General features: G+C 38.2%; 2 protein-coding genes across 5 annotated transcripts in view; one reads left to right on the forward strand and one right to left on the reverse strand.

Moving 5' to 3' along the window:
• Positions 1-5,186, forward strand: part of LOC124307866 (phospholipid-transporting ATPase VD) — a 62,400-nt gene extending 57,214 nt beyond the window's left edge. For 2 of the 3 annotated variants that reach the window (XM_046770018.1, XM_046770019.1), the window contains exons 17-18: positions 133-291; positions 1,692-5,186. In XM_046770018.1, coding sequence (XP_046625974.1) covers positions 133-291; positions 1,692-1,743 — 211 coding nt within the window. In that variant the 3' untranslated portion in view covers positions 1,744-5,186. The remainder of the gene's footprint in view (positions 1-132; positions 292-1,691) is intronic. The other variant, XM_046770020.1, reaches the window with a different exon arrangement.
• A 766-nt stretch (positions 5,187-5,952) lies between these two features.
• Positions 5,953-25,469, reverse strand: part of LOC124307056 (uncharacterized) — a 32,135-nt gene continuing 12,618 nt past the window's right edge. Inside the window, exons 2-14 of one of the 2 annotated variants that reach the window (XM_046768370.1) lie at positions 17,832-18,098; positions 17,512-17,598; positions 17,246-17,345; positions 16,005-16,138; positions 12,905-14,128; positions 12,477-12,684; positions 12,266-12,373; positions 12,079-12,173; positions 11,884-11,950; positions 10,951-11,279; positions 10,062-10,194; positions 9,553-9,927; positions 5,953-9,472 (exon numbers count right to left, since the gene is read on the reverse strand). In XM_046768370.1, coding sequence (XP_046624326.1) covers positions 9,305-9,472; positions 9,553-9,927; positions 10,062-10,194; positions 10,951-11,279; positions 11,884-11,950; positions 12,079-12,173; positions 12,266-12,373; positions 12,477-12,684; positions 12,905-14,128; positions 16,005-16,138; positions 17,246-17,345; positions 17,512-17,591 — 3,021 coding nt within the window. In that variant the 5' untranslated portion in view covers positions 17,592-17,598; positions 17,832-18,098 and the 3' untranslated portion in view covers positions 5,953-9,304. The remainder of the gene's footprint in view (positions 9,473-9,552; positions 9,928-10,061; positions 10,195-10,950; positions 11,280-11,883; positions 11,951-12,078; positions 12,174-12,265; positions 12,374-12,476; positions 12,685-12,904; positions 14,129-16,004; positions 16,139-17,245; positions 17,346-17,511; positions 17,599-17,831; positions 18,099-25,469) is intronic. The other variant, XM_046768369.1, reaches the window with a different exon arrangement.

Here is a 25,469-nt window from a genome sequence, read left to right on the forward strand (position 1 = left end):
TGTTATTCTGTGCTCACGGTTCATTTCTATTCCTGTTATATAAAATGTATGGGTAATATATGTGTTTATTAAACTGCTCTGTTGTTTTTCTTTTTTTTTTTTTTTTTTTTTGTGAACACTTGCCTATCCCAGGCTGGTATACAGGGCAGTGAAAACTACGGTGGCACCGGACGTGATACAGCAGGCGATTTTGGAATCTTCGGCAAAAAATCGTCAACGGCAGAGGATTGCAGGCAGAGGTGAGGTACTCGTTGCCGGTTGGTCACGATCAACTCAACATGCGACAATCAGGTAACAAAACTTTTACAGTGTTGGACCCTGCGAAATTTTTCATCTCGTCTTTACGTGCCATTTCAAGGTCATTGCGTGTGTTTTTCTATAATTTTTTTTATTGCGTTTCGGTTTTCTGCAATAGTTTTCAGTCTCACACTTATATTTTAACTTTTGTACATAATATAACTACATTTATGCACATTGCACTTAGTTGTGATCAGTGTGTGAAGCATTGCACTGTTATTTTTATCTGGCTATACAAAACTGTATCAGGATTTATTCATTGAGGTTCGATAAACGCAGATTAATCCGTTATGCTGTGAGTGATTCAGATAACATTGCTCACAGTTGGCGTCTCAACTTGGTTTTCGTATACCTGATTATTGATTAATTTATGACTAGGCATAAATGACGAGATTACAAATTTCACTTAGATGACAAAATGATCGTCTGGGTCCAACGTTCCACAAGTCACCATCAGGCTTGTACATACATCTGGAAGTCCATTAAATTCAATCCCTACGTCGTTTACTGTAAAACAACTTTTGAACACTGATCATTTATTCTGATCACAACTTTGAAAGATTCGATATATTTATATTGTAAAGTAATTGAATTATCCGGTTTTCTTTCACTCTGTCTCGTACATCATTGTAGAAACAAGTCAGCTAGTTTCTTTTTACTTTGCTAATATAATCACTCATGTAATCTGTCTTATACATGCTTTAATATCTCAAGGTCATGGTTTCAAATATTTTACACGTGTCCTATCATCACCAAACTAATTTTGTACTTTGAACATGAAAAATTTAATACATCTATTATAACTAATAGACTCGACGAAATTTTTTCACAAATAACAGTCAATATATATTTCTACTTATTAATTTCTGGAACATTCTGCACATATTCCAAGGTAAGCTGCATGATTTCTTTCTCTTTTTCATGTATATTGTTTGTTCTCTGTACTCGGAATTTCTACACATACAGGTAAGTAACCGTGTTGCCGCCATAACTTGCAACATCATATTTTTCATACATTGCATTTTGCTTATAATAACTACCACTCTATTAATCATACATTTTTCAAAAATTAACAACAGTAAAATCTGGACTTCATCACGTATGATATGAAGTGAAAAAATGTAGAAAAAATAGTTATATAGTTTGTCGTCATTTTTGCTGTTTTTTTAATAACATTATTACTTATTGTTTTAGTTTATCTATTTGAGTGCCAATTTCTTATCCAGAGTTTTAACAATCACTGTATTAGCACAGCTTAAAATTTATTATTCAGCTAATTAGTTTGAACATTATGTTCGTACAATTTTCGCCTACGAATAAATGAATATTTTACACTGTCGGACGTTGTATTGAAGAATTAATTTAGACTCATTGAAATACTTAAATTTTTTCAGACCAGGAAGTTATGGGCCTAAGGATAACGCTCTGACAACTGTAGTTGCATGACATCCGTGTGTCACAATAAGCAGATACCTCTTCAAGATTAAATCCAACCACCAAACAACAAACAGTAATATCGCAGTTAGTTGAAAGTATTGTTATATATCCTTTCCTCCATAAATACACAGACACACCTGTAAACACACACAAAGAGTACAACGCCTGATTTTATATTACGTGCTACTTGCCACAGTACCTATCCACTTTTGGTTGGCTAAAAAGAAATTAAAAAAAAAAAAAGTATTAACGCGTCCCGAATTTAGATTTTGATGTGATCTAGTTTCGTGATTTGCACTCCTAAGGAATTGTGTGAACTAGTTTATGCTATTTAACAGCCAATCATACCAGTTTCATATTGCTACGCACGTAAAATGGATACAGGTTCATTTTGCGCACTGTATTCACAATTATTAAAACTTAATTGAGGGTTGAATTATACTTCAACTTTAGCTAGTTGTCATTTCACTTGGCGTGAACAACTTTTGATATGATTTAGAATCAGCGTAAAGCCAAGACCAAATTATAAGTGTGTCCAATAGCGGTCATATTGATTTCACGATGAAGACAAGGTTTTCCTCGATGTTGAAAACCTAAAATTATCGCACATTATTTTTCAGCCAACACTTTTATCAACGAAATAGTTTGCATATCAAATATTGGCTAAATACCTTGAGTTGTCGAGAATTTAGTGTGCGAAAATCTCTTGTACGCGCGTCTACATGTATTGCAAAAAGAAGTATGATTCTCTCTCAAACCTTTTATAAATTTAGCAGTATACCTTAAGTTATAGATATATAAGAAGAAAAAAGTGAACTATGAAATGGAGCTTTGGCATAGTTTTATAACCGTTTAACTCAGATGAATTTTACAGTAGAAATTACGTTAGTACCAACTGTACTGGGGGGAGGGGGCCAATCGCTATAATCTGCCGTGTGCCTAAACTGCTGGCTAGCTGGTCATCGCAACCACCGCTAGCTGGTGCGTTACCATAGTCCCCGCCAGTAATGCTAGTAGTCAGGAAGAGGGCAGACGAGGACTGACGAGGTCCTACTGTAATGTATATGTACAAGAGTAGAGGTAAAACTTTCAGGTTGTATAATTGGTTCTTGATAACATTTTACCAAAGGGGAAGGGGCTTGTGGCGCTTATTCGACAGTCAACAATAGCGGCTTACAGTCACCAATAAGATTTTGCCACTACTGTAATACACAAAAAACACAATTATACACATACCTGATCGTCTAAGCGTCTTACTCAATTTTTACCTGAGCCTTATTGTTCACACTGGTGCCACGGGTTTGATCTGTAATAGTCAATTTTTTTTCGAATATCTGAAAATGTTGTAGTCCACAGCATTCTTTCGAAAACTTTTCGTTGATCGAAATTTGAAATGTAATGTACAATAGGTAATATTTTAAACAACGAACCCGATAGTCGATACGCTATTTCTAAATTGAATATGGTTTATTTCACAATCTACCTTTATAGAATGTTGATTAGGATTTGCTCAGTCATTTCTTTGTTCTTATTTTGTTTTAACTGACAGGTCCAAGATTTTCTGACAATGTTTCGAATCGCTCGGTTTGTATACTCTGTTTGACAAATGTGTGAATTGAAAACGAAAAATAAGTTATTAACTACTGGAATACGAGTGAATTAATCCATTACTGTAGTGGAGTGGCCTTAAACTCAGACTGTTGTTTGTTGCATTTACTGGCTGTGACTCTTAGGGACCAATTATTAGTTTGTTAATTATAATAAATAAAATACCTACATATTACATGTATTATGGACATGATATGAATGCAAAAGTGTATAAAAGTACGTTTGAAGTGAATCACTTGAAAAATATGCTCAGCTTATGAAACGAAATAAGAGCAATTTGCACGTAGAAAGAATCAGTGGGGTCGCACTTTTTTCAGTATTGCATGTCAGCTAGTCTTGGAGACTTAGATTTTTCTATCACACAATTTTTCAAACTCTATAAGATTTCCTTGAGTTATTTGTAACGCACATTTTCCCGTTATACTCATTCCGATGATTATTCATTTCATGTTATCCCACATGAAGTAGAAATTATAGCTGTACAGTTTTACGTGAAAAATGTCTAAATCTTCTGAAAATAGTATACCATCTTAGTTTTGTTTTGGTCCTTAGTTTTCAAATTATTTATTTGGAATACAAGATTCATTTCTTTACTGGAGAAAAGTTGGTAAAAATGTGTCAATAGTAAACTGAATACAACAATCTCTGCGACGTTGACAGAGTTACCATGTATTGCAAATGCCAATTCGAAAATCTTTTAAAAGTATCTTAGACCCGAGTGATCCTTTACACGTGGAATTTCACTTGAATAATCATATGTAAATATAAAAAATAAATGTAATTAATAGTATACGCATATGTATTATGTATAGTATGTTATACGGATACACGCCTATGAATACACATGTATTTAGATTCTATTTTAATGAGTGAATATATTTAAAAGAAAACTACCTAATTCAATTAACCATGATAAAATATTTATGTATATATGTGTACACTCGTGTATACGACGTTATGCCCTGCAGTTGAATTATTGTTAAATTATAGACAATTAAAGATATATTTGAGCATATCCGAAGATTTTAATAAATAAATAAATAAACAAATATATATATATATGTATATGTATATATATATTTTATGTATAGACACATGTAGGTATTATGTGCATGTCAATATAATGTTAATGATGCCGCTATGATTATATTTTGATAACGACAAATGACAAATGTGTGCATATTATGAGTAAATGAAGTGCTAAATTAGGAAACTGGTTATTAATAGAAATACTTTTATTTACACTTTTCGTTATTCCCGTACTCATATCATTCCAACGTTCCCAAGTTTCACGCTGAGATTGATTGAGTGATTTTCGTAGCTTGTGCGTCTTGCGTGCGGATCACTTGGAGTGACAAATTTTGCCTTTATCTGATAAAATAGATTTTATTTCTTTATCAATCAAAATCCAGCTCGATAGGCTCTGCCGCAAAAACGAATATTTTAACGAATTTTTGAAGATCATAAGATATTTGTTCGTGTGAAACTAACCAATTCAGTTATAATTTGACTTTAAGTCCGGACCTTGACAAAAAGTCGACGAAAATAACCGTGTAATAATATTATAAAAGATCGTTTGTTAGTTAATTTTTCAGAATTATAGTAAGGGTGGGGGGAATTAAAAACTTTCAAGTATATTTTTCTTGCTTTATTCAGTAAAAGTAATTCCAACCGTGTAAATAGAACTGCAACCATCATAATTAACAACGACAAAGGTGCATGAATGTACATACATACATTTTTCATACCAAATCATTAAAATCAATCATATTTTTAAAGCGTCGAAACATCTTGGTCCGCATGCTAAATAATATCCATTTGCTCGTGGCAATCTTAGGTGCTGTACAGGCGATAAAAAGAAAATAAAAATTCTGCTACATAATTTAGATAATCCTGGAACGCGATTAGCGTTAAACAGTGCGAAATTTTATTCTTTAATCATCTTTACAAAGTAACTAGAGAAACCGATCAGTGATTAATGATGAATTTAGAAATTATTTAGCTTGCGATTCATCGTGTTACATAAGATTTTTTATCCATGCTTGTGTAGACGGATAATTATTTACGATAAGCATAAATAGAGTATATTTGTATGTACATACATACACACCCATGTAAGTATACAATGAATTTTTTCTCCATTTGTCACGTGTCATGCGGTATAATAATTTACATCTGTATTTAATAATTTGATTAATTTCTTTTGTTTTTGTTATTATTTTTCTTTTCAAATATATTATTTTCACGTAATGCGTTATATGTATAGTATTATATGTATAATATATGTATATATATATATATATTCTTACGCGTTTATTAATAATAATACATAATATATCTGCAGTATATATATATATATATGCTTTATGCGGTATAATAGGCACGTCGACGTCATAGCTTAAATAATTGGATTTTTTTTCCTCTTTGTTTTGTTTAATTTAATTTTAATAACGTTGAACCACGTTAGTTGTGTATTCTTTTTAAAACTGTCGCTCGCATTTTGTGTCTAACACACATGGAAATACGAATTATTCTCCGGTCTATAATTTCTATCAAATTCAAGCTGTGATATCAACGAGTTCTAAAATACGATATTATATATAGGAAGGGCAGTTGGGCAAGGACAGTTTTTTTTTTCCCCTCTTTTTTTTCACATTTTTCTTGTTTCCAAACTAATTTTTTTTTTTTTTTTTCACCTTATAACGAGATACATCGATTTTAATGCATTATACAGGGTGGTGTGAATGTGCCCTTATTATATCACAGAGAGGCGTAACAAAAATATAAAATAATTTAAATTTCCCAGTATTTTTTTTTTTTTTCTCTGGCATTCGCCATACGTTCTGAGCGTGTAATCACCACTAATTACACCCATAGTTGAAATGCAATTCACCCCATAATTGGAGAAAAAAAAAGAAAAATACCTTTAAATAGAAATACTTGAAGAAATTGCTAGTTTTATCAACTATGATATCGTGACATATCGACAATGGATATGTTAGTGGACATTTTTTAAACTACTATTTGGCCTGGTATTTTTACTCGAAATGAGACTAATGAAAAAGCAATAAAAAAGCATTGAAAAATAATGATTACTTCTTTTTCATTAACCATTATAGGGCAAATCGTCTAGCTCTATTATTGTCTCCATCGTTTGCAATGCCGCAATATCGCCACTCGCATGCTTTGTTATTTGAAAAAACTGATTACGCTACAGTCTAGCCCCTGTCTCAAAACTAAATTTGTTAGTAAAATTTCACACACAGACAAATATGCACCGGCAGCTAAAATATTATACTATTGCCTCCATCGCAAGCTTCGTCATATTTTTCCTTTCGCTTGTATTCTTTGTCTTTGTGTGTTTACGATACGCACCTCACATCATGTACAACAACAACAGTGATAATAAAAATAATAATAATACTAATAATAATAATCATTTAATATTATAACATACACGCACGTATTAAGAATAGAGGATTCAATTTTTGTGCTGATGTACAACAGTGCTAATGGTAATTATTTCTTACCAGTATGTATGAATTCACATATGCATATGTATTGTATATTCGGTATTGTATACGTAATCATATAATTATACGTATGTATGCGTTTTCAAATATGGAGGTAAACATTTTTAATTCTTTAATCTTTTTTTCTTTTTTGTCATTTCTCTTACGTTTGAAACTTACAGTTCGAAGTCGAATGAAATATGATTTATGTGTATATATGTATATTATTAATTTAGCAGTATTAGTCCCATAGTATTGGCGATAGAAAAAACCTGATTAAATATGAATTAAAGTTATGGCAAAGTGTATACGTATATTTTATATACCTATAATATAATATAATATGTTTTATACGTATATTATAATGTGGGTATACAGGAAGTAGTTGTAATATGTGTAACAATTGATGAGATATACACGTAATAGGTATAACGTTTTCATTTTTTTTTTTTCAAGACGCTTTACGAAGAGGTACAAAAGTTATGTAGAGGTATAGACTATAAGGTCGAGAAGGCCAAGTATAGTACAATGTTTTAAACAACTTTCTTGTCACGATCCGTAAATCACCCTGGCGGTTGTGATTATTGGCCAAAAGAAATTTACGGATCTTCTCGGATATATTTATTATATACGTAGACGCAGGCGTTTAAGAATATGTAATAATTCGGTTAATATATTGTGAGTGTAAAAAATATGGAAGTTGATAATTTTTTTTTTCCTTCTGTTTTCTCCTTCTTTCGAATAGTAGTGATTCAAGCGACAATTATAGTATTTTTTTTTTTTTTTTTATTTATCATATAGTATGTTGAATGAAAGTTTTTTAGTTTTTTTTTTAGGTTTTTTTGTTTTTTTTTTTTTTTTAGAAAAAAGAATTTTTCTTTCAAATCTCAATTTGTAAGACACGTTGCACGTTAAATACATCGCTAATAAACTCTGTACAAAGGTTAACATTGCATTGCAAATAACAATATTTCAACTTTTTCACTTCTTACGCGTTTTTCAGTTTTCTTGTATACTATACTTGAAATAATAAATATATATATGTATATATTTTTTTTTTTTTTTTTTTAATTTCATACACTAGCACTACCACTGATCGAATGTAACACAAATTATATTACAATCGTTAATTACTTATAATAACCGTCCAGCTGGGTATATATAATTATACGTTTGAGAATTTCAATTACTTCGTCTAGTCACAACTTTTCTTGATATTTTCTCAACCACAGGTAATTTAAATCCCGTAATTTTTGCTCACCGTAGAAATTAAAATTAATTTTTTCATTTATTTTTCCGAACAGTCGCGAATCTTGTATCATCTTCAAGGGAGGACACAACTAAACCTTAAACGGGGCACACATTTTTTAAAATGAAAATGTTATTTCAACCAAATTAAAGTTTGCTCTTTCAAGAAGCTCTATTTTAAGATTTGATGTCTAGTAAGACAAGTGTGAGTTAAGCAATATCCAATGATTTTACTTCAGTGTCAATACGAATAAGGTCAAGAAAGATGAAGAAAATTGAGTATGAAACGTCGAAATTAAAAAAAAAAAAAAAAAAACGAACCGGTAGTGTATTTCTTTGAAATTGTCACCAGGCTCCTTCCTTAAACTATAACTAATCGTGTATTACATTAATATCGAATAGTTTTTCTTTTTACTAATGATTTGATACCAATGCATTCCGTAGACTTCAGTCTGTGATGTGATGAACATCGATAATCGCAGCGATATTAAATACGTATAATGAACAGAAATTCACTCGTACTTTTACACCAATAGCTGATAAATTTAACTTACACTCGATAACAATCTATTAAACTTTTTTCCTCATACGAATCTTCGTGTATGAAACAATTTGTTTACAAATCATTCGTTTGTAAACAGTCTGCGTTACATACGATTTGGCTGCAATTTCTTTTCCTGTTCGTTCCTTTCCTGTAATCGGTATAACTTATTCCTGTAATCGAACTTATCGCGTACACACTATCCTGGCGTACATTATTTTCACACGTCATATTCATTATCCAATATTTTACGTAATTCGCTCCTATACAAGTACCAATAAACGTTAATAATAACAATAATTATGATAATATTTTATACTTTACCGCGGTGATAACGATTATTTCTTTCCTTCCATGTCAATTTTGTACGAAATGTATATTCGTGATGCATTCCGATATCAATAGCCAGTTGAACGTTTCTCTTGAAATTTTTTTCAGATTTAACCTATCGTGTGACTTATAATTTATTTTCTCTCGCGTGACTAGTTCGTTTATCGTAATTACAACTTCATATACTATATTTCTCCACCACCACCGGGTAGATATCTCTTTCAATTTCTAGCGTTCTACTGTAATATAGTTAATGCATAACGTAATGCAGGTATACGATCACGATCACGGCCTGTTTCCGATTCTATGCCTGTTTCGCCTCTTGTAAATTTCACTTCCTGAGGGGATGCCACATCGCCACGGGACGCCTCAGGGCGGTCAGCATTTGCCTCCAATGCGCCAACGCTCGTCCCGAAGCATCTCCGCCAACGATTACGTGTCCCACGGGATAAGCCCTGGGTTCCCCGGCCTCGGCGACGGTTAGCCTCAGTTGGATACTCTGATCGGAGAAGAGATTTTACTTGAGAAAATGCTCGATCAGTTTCTAATTCCGAACAGCCGTGTATTTATAGAAATTACCTGTAACGCATGAGCAGGTACATTGAAGATGATTGCCTCGTTGAAAATCGGACTCTTCTCACCCTTCTTCACGGACGTTCTCTTTTTGTGCATCTTTTTACCATGCTGCAGTAAGTATACCTTGACGAACGTGTCACCGGGTAGTGGATTTGCTCCTCGTAAATTCCTCGCCTTCACCACGACCAGAGTTAGCCTCTCGGCCGTTGGTAGGTAGCTCAAAGAGAACATCAATTCACCGAGATGGGGAATCGGCAAGGCGGTGCCGATAAGAGGCAGCCACGTGGTTGCGGGTGGTCGTGGTGCAGGACCTAATTTCAAACTGGCTTCGGCGAGGAGCGAGGCGCCGCCACCCATGCTAATGTCAACCGAGAAGACCTGAAACGAAGCGGGTTTAATTTCAGAGCTTTTCATCCTTTCTGCGAATTTTCATCACCCAATAACGAGGTTCGCACCCTTCGTGGGGTTTCTACACTTTCAAAATGTTACTCGAAATCATTTTCAGGACTTACTTCAACCAGCAGAGAACGTCCCACGGGACCACCGTCCAAAGGGAAGAGGAACTTTTCCTGGTAACTCGGCGACGGCGAGCTTCGGTACAATCTTGTCTGAACGTGCGTTTGTCTGTCCGGAAGAAGACAAACTCTGGAACCAAGTAAGGAAGTCGCTTTTTACCTTGTCTTTGTTGGATCTTAGTGCGCTTGTTCGAAAATTTTTGAAGTATCTTAGAAACATTTATTCTCTGTACAGAGGGTGATTTGGAGATTCGTTTTTCAAATTTGGGGCTCAAATTGTTGATTCGGAAGTGGCTGCGCAACGAAAAACTATAACGTTACTCAAATCTTACTACAATTCATTTACAAATGCTTTTCTTGTCACTGTAATTACCCATTCATTTTGAGATCATAAACTGTCGAATTCTAAACTGTGGTTTATACGTAACAAAGGAAGAAACCAACCGAAGCTGAAAATAGATTCTATTTTCGCATGAATCGGTTTTTCTGATGTTTTTTTAACCACTCGACGTTTTAGTTTGAATATAAGGTGTCAAAATTTTAATATTTTTACACAAATTTTTGAAGAAGGTAGAAATGTTTCTAATTACGCAGTTTCAAAGTGGAACGATGCCTTAGCATTTGAAAAAATTCAATATAAAAAATTGCACTTTCAAGACAAAAACCATATCTGCACAGATTGCGAAAATTGTTGTCTTTCATCGAAGTAAAACTTCTTCGTAACGAGGTATTTACCCAATGGGCGCGCTATTTCAGATGATTTCTTATTATAAAAATTAAGGGTCTTTCCTTGTTACAGAAGTCATCGTAAAAATGACAGATGAGTGTTTTTTTTTTTTTTTTTTCGATCACACAAACTTTTTCCACGAGAAAACCTTTTATTCACCTGACAAACGTGTTCTGGGCGGGTCTTCCGTCCGAGGTAATCAAGTCCCTGGCCTCGAGGACGCTCACCGTCAGATCTCCTTCGCCACCTCGTCCACCCCATCGCTCGTACTCGAGACCAACGCAGAGATGCCCGACGATCGGAGTTTCCTCCAGATCACCGAGGACCACGCTGGTGTCCGAGCAGACGCTGTCGCAACTCACAGCTCTTTTCAGGGTTGATTCGTCGGGCGGTGGTTCAGGCTCGGGTCCCTGAGATCCCCGCCGACTGTCCGGCAACGATTCGACGATCTCTCCAATCCCGAATCCCGGGTAGGATTCTTCGGCGGACTGAACAAGGACGTGCAATTACAATTCGCATCTAGATGGAGATTCAACGAAAGTACGTCGCAGCGAGAACGAGTGACCGAATCGATATCGTCCGAGACACGGTACGTTATGCATATATTTTCAACCCAGGAGAAGATGATATCGGAATAAATCGCATGTAGTGTCCCTCTGATATTGTATCGAACGTGGATAAAAAAAAGTTGGCTTATTTCACGCCTGACACGCTTTGGCCGACTCGTGTCCTCCCCTTGTTGCAAAATCGCCTGCTGAGCATAAGGGAAAATCATTCAGCCAGTCAAAGGGAAGCTTATGTACCTACTCAGATGAGACGGTCTTCACATCTGCGTGAAAAGCCCGTTTATGAATGCGAGTCTTTCCTCGAAGGTTCGCCGGTTTTTTCGGTGATCACATATACGTACGCACGTATACCATCCATTTTCCATACTTCACGTATATTTTAATACACCGCGTGCACGGATCGAAAAAATATATTTCCTTTCCCCTTTCACGGCATGTTCGCATTGAGCAGATTTCACCGAACGCACGATTTTCGTCTTCTGCGAGGCCAAAGAATTATTTTATCATCTGCAAAAGTCGCTCTTACCTGGGAGAGCCTTCGTTTCATTTGAACCTCTTCCAAAGCGGTGCAGAGATCCTGATTACTCCGTCTTCTGAGTAAGGTAAAAGCAAATTATAAGGGCGTTTGCGGTTGAATTAGGATGTGTGTGTACCTAATTTAAGCGAAACTTTTACGACTGTAGTTTTTTTCACGGAAATTATGTACGCAAAATAAACATACCTTGGGGGGTCTGTTATTTCCACTTCGGTATAATCTTGAAAACCGTTCAGTCTCTCCATGCTTTTTCTCCTCTGTTCAAGGCTGTTGAAAATATCCTGCAAAGAAAACAGAACAAAACAACGCTCAGAATCGCAACCCGTAGCTCGTCGGAGTTTTTGGTGTCACAATCGGTACGTTATCTTATCACCTCCGATGTCCTTGTGAAACTGGGATCCGTGAGATAAGGATGAGGTTCCTGGCTGAGGTCCTTTAGAAGTAACGGGGATGCAGGTGGATCCTGGAGACTGTTGTATACCTGGGAAGAGAAAGACGAACGGTCGTTATTGTAAGTAAACCCAAATTCGTAACCCCTTGACATTTTTATTCCTCCAATTGTCATTCGCGTTTTCATCACTGACCTCCTGCGCCGTTCTGTGAGCCTCCAAATTAAGCTCGGGGCTGTAAAGGTCCGAGCCTCGTCCCGTCTTCGTTAATCCCGGCATTTCCGGTTCCACGTAGAACCCTTGAGCATCGTTTGGTGTCCGATGACTCGGTGTACCGTCTTCGGATGATTCGGAGGGTGGAAACGTGAACCTCTGGACTTGCTGAGCGGAGGATAGTACCGAGCTGAAATATCAACGTTGCTCACATGACGCTCGGAGCTGATGTACGATTTTAGATCCTTGTCTTCAAATTTCAATTAGAAATTCAGCACCAGCACGAGGGTCAAGTTTTTACACCTACTCGGCTTATTTACACGTATAATACCTACACAACGGTATATATTTATTTATTTCCGTCAAGATGGGTAAAATGGGTGAAACTCTCACCCTGAACCAAAACTTACTTGTAAAACTCGGAGGCGTCGATGTAACTTTGCGACGTGACTGATCTCAGGGCGTTGAATATGCGTTCGCCGGTTGTTGGTCCGTTTTTTCTCAACGTGGAATTTCCGCCGTTGGGCGGGTCAGGAGGTGCCGGGGGTGGAACTGGACCGGGATGCGGGTTGTCGGAGAGTAGCGAGGAAACGGAGGCATTGTCCTGCAGTCCTCTCCCCTTGGAAGTACTCTGGGAAATCGTTTTATGATCCTGCGCTGTCGTCTGGCTATTCTGGCCGGCGTAAAACGAATATATCACCGGTTGTTTGCTCTGCATCATCTGCGAGGCGTTCTGAAACCCTTGAGACTTGGCCATTGCGTTATGTCCTATCGTGTGGGAGGCCCCGGCCTCTCCCTCAGGTACGTTTTGTAGTTGCGCTCTGAACGGTGTCATTTCAATCAAGCTTTGATTCTGCGACGAGCCGCCGCCTTGGCTGTTGCAGCAGCTCGTCTCGGTGCCGTTCTGGCCGTTCTGAAGCATCTTCGAGGCCGCCTGGGGGCCGTAAATCGACTCCATAATTGTCTGGGCCGTTGACGAGCCGCCGGCGTAGCCACTCAGCGAAGATCTCAGCTCGGTTCGCGCGTGTCTCGGATTGTAAATCGATCCGAGGGTTCTCTGGCCCGATTCGCGACTCCCGAAAGGCTCCGCAAGCTGCTCGGTTTCTTCTTTCGTTGCAGGTAATACGGGGTACCTCACGGCTCGCTGCTCGCCCGCCGATCCGTACTGCTGGAAGCTTCCGGTTCCCGCGAAACTTTCGTGATCGGATTTCATCTTCAAGCCGTCGTAACCGCCGCTCGGAAACACGTAATCCTGGCACTGACCTAGGCCCGAATTTTGAAACACCCCGCCACCGAAAACCCCGTGCGAATTCGTCTGGGAGCTTTCGCTGCTGTGCTTCATCGCCTGCTTAACTTCGTACTTGTATCCCGGCTTCGGTTCGCTTGGAAATATGAACGCGCTCTGCCCCCGATGCTGGGGCCCGTTACCAGGGGCCGGCAATCCTTGAGGCGGGGGCGTTAAGGGCGCCGGACCGATGTCCTGTAGCCGCAGATTTTCGCTCGCATTTGGCGCATGCAGAGGCGACGGTCTCGGTCGAGCTATCGGCTTCGGTTGCGGTGCCGGTCTCAGAGGCTGGGGAGGTATCGAGGTCCCTCCGATCGGAGGATGCAGGTCCCTGTCCACCGATTCGAACCTGCGAACGATTCGCCGAATTTTAACACGACGATATCATTTTTCTAACCCGATGCGGCTGTTCGGAAATTTTATCGTTTCACCGCAGTTTCGACGTGAATTTTTTATGCACACCCGTGCTGGGATGTAATTTTCTCACAAAAGCTCGTATTTGCATGGTAGTAAGATGGTGTACATTCTCAGTACGCTGTATATTATACCAACACAATACCCCCCAATTTGAATATATTAAGGTTGACCTCGGTTCGACGACACGTTTACGAGGGTTTATAGTTGAGTCGGTGAGGGATTCGGCATCCTATGTTCGTTGTATATTTCAATTCTGTTCTAAATTACGACCGAGATTTACTCTCATTCTGTCTAGTTAATTTTGAAAGGGTTCAAATCCCCGCGATTAACCCGGACACATAATTTTGACTACCATCGCTGTCATTATTATTTGGTAGTACCTGTACGGTTAAACATCGGAATGTTACACTGTACGAAAATCTCATCAACGGTTCGAGCTTCGCATACTTTAGCAAGGGGGAAGAAATCGAAACTTAATTAGCAACGATTTTAACAATCGCAGTCAATTCATCTGATTCCAACAAAGCCAAGACTTGGTATGTTTCAACTTTTTCCGCCACATTCCAATCACCTTTCAGAAGTAACGACGTACAGCGGATGAAATTGATTAGGATTGTTGCCGGATGATTCTAGTGAAGTTAGGTAAATACATACATTGATTTTAGTCATATCGTAAATTGTCACAAAACGTTCCAAGGTACAAAAAACGCCAAATGTCTAACAAAGAATTTTTCACATCTTTCAAGCTATCCCGATGAGATTCTTCTATTTTTATAACGGTTATTATAGGATAATTTGAAAAAAGCCTGAAAGCTGAAAGCGTGTAGCGAGGCGGTATAGTCTGTTCGATATTAGTAAAAATAAATTTCACCTATTTCGCGGCAGCACTGAAGCTGCGGGGGTAAATATTTCCTCTATATCCATAATGCGAAGGGCGATCCTTTGCGCGAGGGATACTCAAACCACCCTTACGCTGTACTTTATCCCAAGCTCGGCTACTCGTGTATAAGCTTTTACACTGGCGCACCGCGGTGTCGATGCTGCATGAATAACTCAAACTTCCATTAACGCTTAAAGGGCGATGTTCGGGTGGATATGGAAAAGCTCCTAACGTCGTAACACTACGTATCGTCAATTTTGCGGCCTGCAAACTTTTCCCGCGAATGTTCAACGCTCCGGAGGGAAAGCGGGAAACCGCTACTGTAACTGTGTACCTTTAACACCTCGAATCTTTGGTTAATTAGAACGCTTTTATAATTAGCTCTGTGACTGTTGCAGCGCTGCTTCCTCGACGAACCACGCTGGAATATTACGACTACCCTTATCGCCTGTTTCTAACCCCGTGGACGCTTCGAGCAGCCCGGTAACTACGACCTCGAGCTAGTCTTACATACAAGTATAATTACCGTACAAACACGTGACTGACAAGGAGTTGTGCCGCGCGATATTGCCAAGTGTTAATTTGACACGATTCACGCGGTTACGCGAGGTGAAAAATAATTACCAACCAATGTACGGTAAAACGTATAAAGGCCGTAGCTTTACGGTCAACTTGTTTCGATCCGAAATAAAATGCGAGTCTAATTCTATACGAATTATGCAACAATGACTGGCGATGCATTGTCACATAATTCGTATTGAAACGAACTCGAATTTTTTTTTTTTTCGGATTAAAAACAAGTTAGCCGGAAGCCCAAGGCATTACTGAACATGTGACGCGAACTACCATGCACCAAGCTTATCCGATTATACAGAGCCTCAAGAATCACTCGTTTATCGAGCTTGCGAATGTATGAGATGGTAAAAACCTCGTGAAAGCTCCTTGCGCGTCCAATCTCAAGTCGCTCTCGCTGTGGAGGATGTGGTGTGAGGTGTTTCCGGCCTGCCGATACAAACCGGGAATAGTCTGACCCGTCGGATGCTGAGCCTTGACCAGTCCGACCTGAAAAACAACCGTTGGCATCGTTTTGTGATTGGGTTCAGACATCCTTTATCGATTACGGGCGGTGCCGAATAATTATTTAGCCAAAGTTGGCGCGTAGTCACGGCGAAAAAGTAGTGCGAGTCAATTAAAGGGACTCAATTAATAAACCAGCTCAGCTTGGTGTTGGCTGGCATTAATGCACTTCATAACTATTCAGCACGCTGTTTGAGTATCCTTACGGTAGAATCGCGGGGCTTGATATTCATGGAACTCAGCGAACGATCGATCTTCTGACGAGAATGCTCGTTGGGTGTTTACTTATAACATAACTGTGTATTTGCATTTCATTATTGCACCAGTGCGGGCTTGCTAAAATTCATTGCAGTTTATTTAAAAAATTTTAATCATCAGTGGTTGATGATCGCAGTTATTGGAAACGTTCGCAATTTCTTGGAACAAATGACTTGTCGTAAAGTGCGAAGTAAAAAATTTTACTTAATTTCGAGTTCCCAATGTCTTCAAGTAAAAAGAAAAAAAAAGAAAAAAGAAGCTTCTAATAAGTTACGAAAAGAGATAAGCACATACGCTATTTAACGGCAGTTCTAAAAAAAAGTGAATTTTTTACGTTGGTCTAACGAGTTGAATTCTTTCGTTTTTCCTTAACGCGTAATTGTAACGTGATTAGCTGATTGCGCTAAAAGCGTAATTTGAACAAAAGGTAATTGTTCCTGGTTAAATTTAAAAATGAAACTCCATTCATTCGCGGCATTATCGGCAAGTTTGTATAAACGTTAATTAATAAATTGATGGTATGTGTAACGACCTGGAAGCTCGAGCAAAAAATTAGGATTTATTATACATCCCTCGGTGTTAGGTGAATGAGAAAAAAAAAAAATAAGAATTTAATTAATGTATTATACGTCCACGTTAACGAGTCGCAGTCTGCTGTATATCGCTTCTGTTATACCTAGTAGCACAGCGATATTTCACGCAGAACTTACGATTCACTTCCGCTGACATCGTGATCAATAATTCCGGGTTATATTACACTGACCAGCTCGCATAATTTTTGTAATTTTAATATTTCGTTTCCTCATCCAAGTATTTCTCCTTTCTTTACTCTACCTTTTCCTCCCTCGGAGCCCAAAGCCAGGATAATCTTTGTCTACACTCCTCGCAGATGCTCCACACGTTTCTCGCTCCCCATTGCCAACCCACGCGATATCTGTAATAGTTATTGTCGCCGTTAATTTAAGTTATATACCCATGGATATGCGTATATATACGTTAGCAGCGAAAGCCACGATGGCGGCGAAAATTCGTTCGGTATACCTATGACTTCGTATTATATTTTTGGCTGCATCGATCGGGTCAAAAGTTAGAATCCTCACCTTCTAAAAAGCACCAAGACAATTCCTGCGGCGATAAAAACGGCCAGGGTGACACCGAAACCCGTCAAAATCCAGCCCATCTTTTACCTGAAAAACAATAACAAGAAAAGGATAAGAATAAGAAGCGGAGCCGAGTAAGAAGACGACGATTACGACGCTGAATGTCACGTTCGAAATGTCTTAGGCGAGATGGCTGGTTCTTCGGGAGGAAAGTCGTCAAACTCCCGACCTCCTCCACCTCCTCCACCTCCAACACCTCACCGTCTATATCAACCTGTCCCGAGGCTCTCGTCTGCACGGTTCGGAGGATCGACTCTTACTTTTTCTCCCAATTTGTGCCCTCTTCGTTTTTTGTCCAGACCCTCCTTTGATTTTCGCGTGTAGGTGTACGTCGTGTATACACGCATGGTACACGTGTACAGCATCGACGATGAGCTGAGGAGAGATTCGCCATCGCGCCTACAATTACGATGAGTAATCCTACTTCGGGGCAGTAAAGAGCGCCGCTGTGAAAGGATCCTTAATCCTATTTAACCTTCTTCACATACGCGCGCGAATCTGCCTTAAGCCTACGTCAGGTACTCTCGCTTCCGCGTTTGATGTTATGCGTGGGAAGAAAAGAGAAAACATTTTTTTTTTTTTTTAATTTCATTACACTTTCTTCACAGCTCCAAAATTTTCTTATCATCGACAAAAAAAATTGCGTACTTACGTGCGGAAAAAAAAGACCGAATTGTTATGGCAGTTGAAATTGCGAATGTGATTTTGTATCGAAAAATAGATGAAAAATAATATAAGAAACCTTGCAAGAGTCTTCAGGGCCTCATTTTAGATTTTACTAATTCAGCAGCTCAGCCGCAGCGTCGCTGATACGTTTCAACCACCCACAATTTATTCCACGTTTCAATTGTGTAGGCAAATAACGGAAGGCAGTCGGTCAAGTTACGGGGATCACGAGCAAGTCGATTGCTTTCTTTCATTCTGCGTGGCAAGCAGCTTTTCGGGGTGAATCGTTGCGAGGAAGATGGCACCGAAAAGTGAACGAGTCAAGTCGCGGTCCGGGGAAATCGCTGAAACTGCGTATAGGTGCCGGCTTGAAAAACCTCAAGCCTTATAGCCTTGCTCCCTCCGATCCTTCGAGGGAATGAATTCCTTTGAATCCTACGGTCCTTTTCACCAGACAAATAATTATAATTATCTCGGTATACGCGTGTAATAACGTAGTGATGTATACCTGTGTACTCGCAATGTAGGATCAAGAGCCAAAAGCCGTATGGAAAAGATGGGAAAGGTTGGTATTTGACAAACTTAACGAGATCTTCTTTCTCTCTATTATTACGGGGTTGTGTGCAGTTGTCGTTGGCGAAATTCAAGAATTTTGTTTGCATTTTGGAATCGAAAACAGAGCCTGATTTTATACTACAATTATTAAACTTAATACATTTTTTTTTTTATTAATTATCATGATATATTTCTCTGCAAAGAGTTTTTCTTTTCTGCGGTTACTATGATAGCTTCGGAACATCTTATCTGAAATATACGAAAGAAATTATTCTGTCATAAGACGTCAACATCTGCTGATTGAATAAAGTATTTTTTGAAATTTCGATTTTTACCAAAACTGCAGTGGTTTCACTTAAAAATTTTCTTAATTTTTAAGTGAAAAATTTAATCTAAAATTCACTTAAAAATCACTATTTTCGTCTTGTGACATTCTGGTTTTTCCTTTCAATAAAACAGCAAGTTTTCGTAAAAAATAAAATCCTTCGTACAAACAGCATTTTTTTCGTATGATACATATGAAACGTTCTCAAGTTATTGTTATTACCGTGAGAAAATTTCTTTTTTCAGAGAATTGATGTATTTCGATAATGTTTAAACACGTTTTGACAAAAAAAATTATACAAATTGCACCGTGAAATCACGCTCGGTTTTCGAAGAAAAAAAGCATTTGAATTATTAATGAAAAAAAAATCTTGTATTTTGCCCGTGACAACCGCATTTAACCCCTTAAGTTTGACGACAATTCACAACATGGGAATCCGGCAGATTCCTTCTGCAAATTCGGGACTCGTTGTAACACATTAAAAAAGTTTTTGGGAGGTTTGACTCAGTCCGCACTTTTAGTTTTTCGTTTCCCGTCTTTGACGAATATTTGCCAAAAGTGAGAAGAATTTTCGGACGGGTCGGTGCACTTGCAGATATCACGGTTCTAAGAACAAAGAAGTGGGATTGAAATCTTTGCTGCGAGTGGTGAAATACCGAGTTCGATGGTTAGCGTGGACTGGTTTTTCAACTCTCAGCCACAATGGTTCCAATTAGTGGTGTGTATATATAAGACTCGAGAGCCCGAGGCTTTCCCCGCCATCTTTTTGCGTCATCGTTCTTCTATTATAAGAGGGTAGGTAGGTGCGCGGTATCAACCGGTTAAATATATCCCTCGGTAAAAAGCATACCCGACTCATTCTTGCATTCCAAGTTTTTTTACTTCCGCGTCTCGCTTTCACTCGCAAAAAGACGTTGCGTGATTTTCTCCCACGGTTCATCGATTATGCAATTATAGACTAACGAACGATTCTCCTGTAATATTGAAATTCATTATCGCGGATAATGGCGGAAGATTATCTGCTGGCAAATTACATTCCGGTCTTTGATCTTTTGAGTTGTGTACACAGGGTTCAAATTCCACCAAGCTTAAGCCGCCGCCGGGAATCCCCGCATGTAACCAAGGTGATGCTGCGGGTATAGAAGCTTCGGAGCTTCTGAGAAATGTTAGATACGTGCATTATGCTCACCTATACAGCGTGAGATACGAGAATACTTGACCTTAACTGGGTCAGTCCTGATTAGCCTGGCTGTGTCAAGGTGACGTTCGTCGTTAGGTAGAAATCGGTTTTATGCCGTCTTTGCGCCCGACAGCTCTCTGAGGAATTTGTAATTTATGAAGCTGCGGTGATAATTCGGTCGGTGTTATTCATTTTTTTTTTTTTTTCTTTACGATTTTCTTCGCCAACGGATATCGATCCCTTCCAATTGTTCGAGACGATATTATTTTTCTATCGTTTTTAATAAGGAAGCAACATTTTTTTTTTCACATCGCAAAATGCATTTCGCATATTTCGCTACTCAGGGCGGATAAATTTTGTGTGAAAGTGCACATTTCGGGTGATTGCATGATCGGGAGACGGATGAAAATATATGCAAAGAGAATTGCTTGGCTCGGGACTCGATTGAAACTAAGCAAAGAATAGACGAAGAAAAAAAATTAATAAAACGAAGCCAGAGGGAGGTTTTAGCTGATGGAATGGCGCGACTGAGCGGGTAGAAAATAGTGAAAAATAAAAATTAAATAATACAAGTAGAGAATATGAAGAAAGCTAAGAAACAGACAAAAAAAACAGAACAAAAAAAAAAAAAAAAATACGGAAGCGGCAATAGCAATAGCAAAAAAACGTTGGGGTGGAAAAAAAAAACGAAAGAATTTTTTGGCTACGTGCCACATGGCGCACAGTGCCCGAAGCAACGAACATTTGCAACTGGAAAGACCTTTGCACGTATTCGGTTTACCGTATAAATCTGAAGATTTTGTTATACCTCTCCTTGCGATATTACCCAAGGTGTTGGGGAAACATTTCGTATACCTCCCGTTTTTCCCCTTTCACATCAACCCCCCTTCCGGTTTCATGCGGAATTTTCCCTCAGGTTTGTATATTCTTGAATCATCTACCGCCTTCCGGGATTCAGATCACAATCGAAATATCCGAGGTTTCGATTTTCTCGGATCCTATGAACTTTGACACTTTCATGTATAATCATTTTTGAATACTGTTACGGTTTTATAAAGGTTCGGAATTTCGGCGTATACGCTGACGTCGTTATTGTATAAAAATGAAAGAAATAAAATAAAATAGACAAGAAAATTTCGTTAATCAAAATTGAAAACGAAAAATGTATCGTGAAAAAATAAACAAGGCGTATACCGAGATTTTTACTCACAATGAAATTACCCTCCGCATTGCGTGTTATTGCGGACTTGATTGGAGTACTTCGTATTTCGCATCCCAATTGTAGTCAGCGAGCTGTAATGACGAGTGGGGCGAAACGAATATGACGTGTGATTGAAAAATGATTAATGGGCATTTACCTCGACACAGGTAATAATATCACGTAAGCAACTAGTGACGGCCTAGAGAGGAAATTTATCAATACATGCTGCGGAATTTTATTATTTAGGTCTGCCAATAACGGGTAAAAAATTATCTTGTTAAATGATAATTGGGTATGAATGAAAAACGAAACAAGCGCATGATAATGATTACATTGACATTGATTAATCAGTCTAATATACATATCTTGACTAAACTGTTTAATATTGCGGTACTTTTTTTGGAGATTTTTTCGTGTAATCGGTAATATGAAGTAATTGAATTTTCCAACATCGAAAGTTGTTGTACGTCGTTTGCGTTCTACGGTGTTAAAAAAAAAAAAAAACCTATTTTACTACTGTGAATTTGGGAATTAAATGTGAACAAGGATCGAATAAAAAATTTTAAAAAACACAATTTTCAGACTAACGAGAAACACGAAGCAAATCATTTTTTATCATTTTCGAAAGAAAAAATTTTTGCGGGATGTTTTGTAGGCTCGTACTCGACAAGACATCGTTCGATAATTTTATCTACTAACATCAAGATGATGGAAGAGTAATGAAATTTTGGACCTATAGGTATGTTCATTTTTTAAATATCAAGGCTTGTTTACGCTGAAGGGATTAGTTTTTGGCGGCTGATGGACATGAAATAAGTGAATTAATGCACAAATTCCTTGAATAATGTTATTAAAAAAATGGTTGAAATCAAGAAATAGACTGGCCACACTATCGTAGAGTAGCGTTATCAATGCATTTTTAAAATACAGAAAGTCAGGTCAAAGTCAGTAAAAATACAGTCAATGCAGAAAATTCTGAAGATTCTATATTTTGCCCTTCCATACTTAGAACTTTTTTCATTTCTACAATCTGACTTTTTTTATAGGTAGTTCGTCTTTTTGCATTTTGAAATTCCCCGCAATTACCACAATATTGGTCATCGCCACTCTTCCATTATGAGGCCATTTTGCTCTTTGACCCCCCTCACAAAAAAATTCAAAATACAGGTGCGAGACAATGCTGCCCCTTTTCTATTCAGCCCCTTGTAATTTTCACGAACATTTCAACAGCGTGCGTGATCAACGCTGTGATTAGACATATCTGAACCGAAGCTGTGCGATAATCGATATGTCGTTCAGCGACAATCCGTAATAATATACCGTGAAATAATTCGTGTCTAAAGTTTAGCATTAAAGTTCGTACATATAAAAGAGGGTGGAAAAAAACTTCACTTCACTTCGGAGTTATTCTTCGTGCACATATCCGAAAGTAGGCACGTACATACATGAATGTATGCGCAGGATGAAGAAAAATATATGAAAAAAAAGCATGCGTGCGCAGGTGCTTGCGATGGAGAGAAAAACGACGCTTTATCCTCCACATCCGTGCTTCTCCACAACTTCTATTACCAACCGTCCACCCTCTAGATGGGTTTAATATGGCCTAGGCTTGCACGGTATGCAGAGCCTGCCGCATTCTCGACTCATCCCCCAATGGGTGGGGGTTGCCTGCCTCTCCCCCACCTCCCTCCCCCCCGATCGGGAGAATGACGGGGGCGGAAGGGCGCAATCCGCAGCTTCTAGTCGCTGGCATACGGCGGACTGTACTGCATAGAACTACGTATAGATATAATCGGACACCCGCTATAGGTGTCTTGTATATTCATAACCGAATGCGTTTATTACGTGTTTGCACCCACATAGAATGGATGGTAAGAAAGAGGCAGGGCCAAAAATCTTTTTACCTTTGTTATTGAAATAGAGGGCTGCTGAGTTGTGCACGAAACGAGGTGAATTGTTGCTCGATTAACGGTATGGTTTGTTGAGGAGGTTGGCTTGTTGAAAATCGAGACTTTTTATTATTTTTATATTAAAGAAAAGCTTGGATGTCGATGCTTTATTTCAATTCGCTTGATGATTGATAAAAATTTGATAGATTCGTTCGATTTCACCATTATATGATGGTTCATTTTTATGATTTTATTATACGAATATTTTCTACAAAATCACCGAAACAGATTACCACGTTTTTTATTAGTCATTTTAATATATCCATTTGTTGATTGTAATCGATATCGCTGCGATGCTTTAAAATTAAACATTCAACGATATCAATATGATCAAAAAAAAAAAAAATGATCCAGTGCATTTAGAGAAAACTGTTTTCCGAATAACAATAGCCATCATAGAGTGAATTTGAATCTACTGGATTATTAATAATTTTCTAGCGAATCGAAACGAAGCCCGGTATTCAAGCATTCGTTTATAATTCCAGTATTTTCTGTTTTCATATTTCTAAAGAGGACTTCGTGACTTACAAACGTAATAATTTACCGAACACTCAAGGCACGACGACTGTGTAATAAAATTAACAAAAAGTATCGAATTCCGGCTGACCAACCATCTCGAAAAAAATGTACAAAATGATACCGGTACATTTCTTATCATTTCTTCACTATTGATCAGAATAATTACACGTGACAGTAAGTGTAATAAAATACGAAGTTCTTCGAACTTTTAATATATTGATTTCAATCCCAGTGAACCTCGCGCAATTTGTTGTTGTTATTTTCTACTAATTAGAATATCACGAAGAATGATTTAACTCGCTAATTACCAACGTGCACGAATCGTATAATTCCCAGGTAAACAAACACCAGATACTTGTTTTCAAATTCTGAGTAAGGAGAACTTGTCGTCGATGCAGTTGATGCGGCGCTTGAGCGACTTGGCTATAATTAACATGGAGTTAATTGCACGCTTGACATGCGCAGGCACAATTTTCAAACTTATTTCTCCACCCGTGTTTCGCGCATTCGTCCAGGTGCAAGATAAATGAATTTTATAAAATATCGAACCGCAAGTTGGAAGATTTAACCCAAGTTAACCCCCGAGAAGCCTTATTTCATATTTCCCTGTCCCCTTGAGCAGGGAATGTTTAGTCTTCGGCCCATCTTACCTTCCTTGCCTCGGTGGGCAATTGCTTTTCCGTTGCGTCAAGACCATTTATAACAATCAGGCTTTGTCGCGCGAGTTTGTTTAAAATCCTCTATTTATCATAAATATACATACCTGTCTGCCTATATAATGCACAAGAGAAATCCCCTCCTCCTACGGTTTTAACAAAGCTTTAAAATAAACTTCCTGCAACCTCGACAAGGTCGCCGCTTTGCCCTCCTCGGCGATTCTTCCCCAGGCTCAAAACTAGCGAAACTAATATAATTCGCCAAATTTCCATCCTACGTTTCTTCCGAAGTTTCAGTCAATCCTGCAAATATTTCGAATTTTTTTTTTTCTTCTTACTCGTCCATTTTCACTTGCAAATATTTTACAGAAATTGCACTGCGCTGCTACAATGTGCGTAAAAAACAGTTTCCATCCAACTATATCGTTCCGTTTCAACAAACTTTTTACCAACGTAAAATACATCCTTTATCTCTGCAGCGTCGATCGCTTACCAACCTTTGACAGATTCGATTCGGATAACGATTTAAAAGTCCCGCAGCGGAGATGTTACAGCTTTAAAGATATTCTATTAAACTTAAGCACCTCGTCATCTTCGACGGGAGTTGACGAGTTCGGACATTAACTCCGCCGGTTTCTCCTGCCGTTCAATTCGAGTAAGTGAAAAATAAGTAAAATCCGATTACAACGCGCCTATTCTAAGTCTGAACGCATCATCCACTCGCCGCCCTTCTATTGTCGCATATAAAGCCTCTACTTCTTTCGTTGAAATCTGATGACGGTTTCACGGTGAAAAATTGTCATCTTCTCAGCACGCAGCGACCGGGTTAATGGATTTTTAAAACATG

Source organism: Neodiprion virginianus, chromosome 6 (genome assembly GCF_021901495.1).
Source record: "Neodiprion virginianus isolate iyNeoVirg1 chromosome 6, iyNeoVirg1.1, whole genome shotgun sequence".
NCBI lineage: Eukaryota > Metazoa > Arthropoda > Insecta > Hymenoptera > Diprionidae > Neodiprion > Neodiprion virginianus.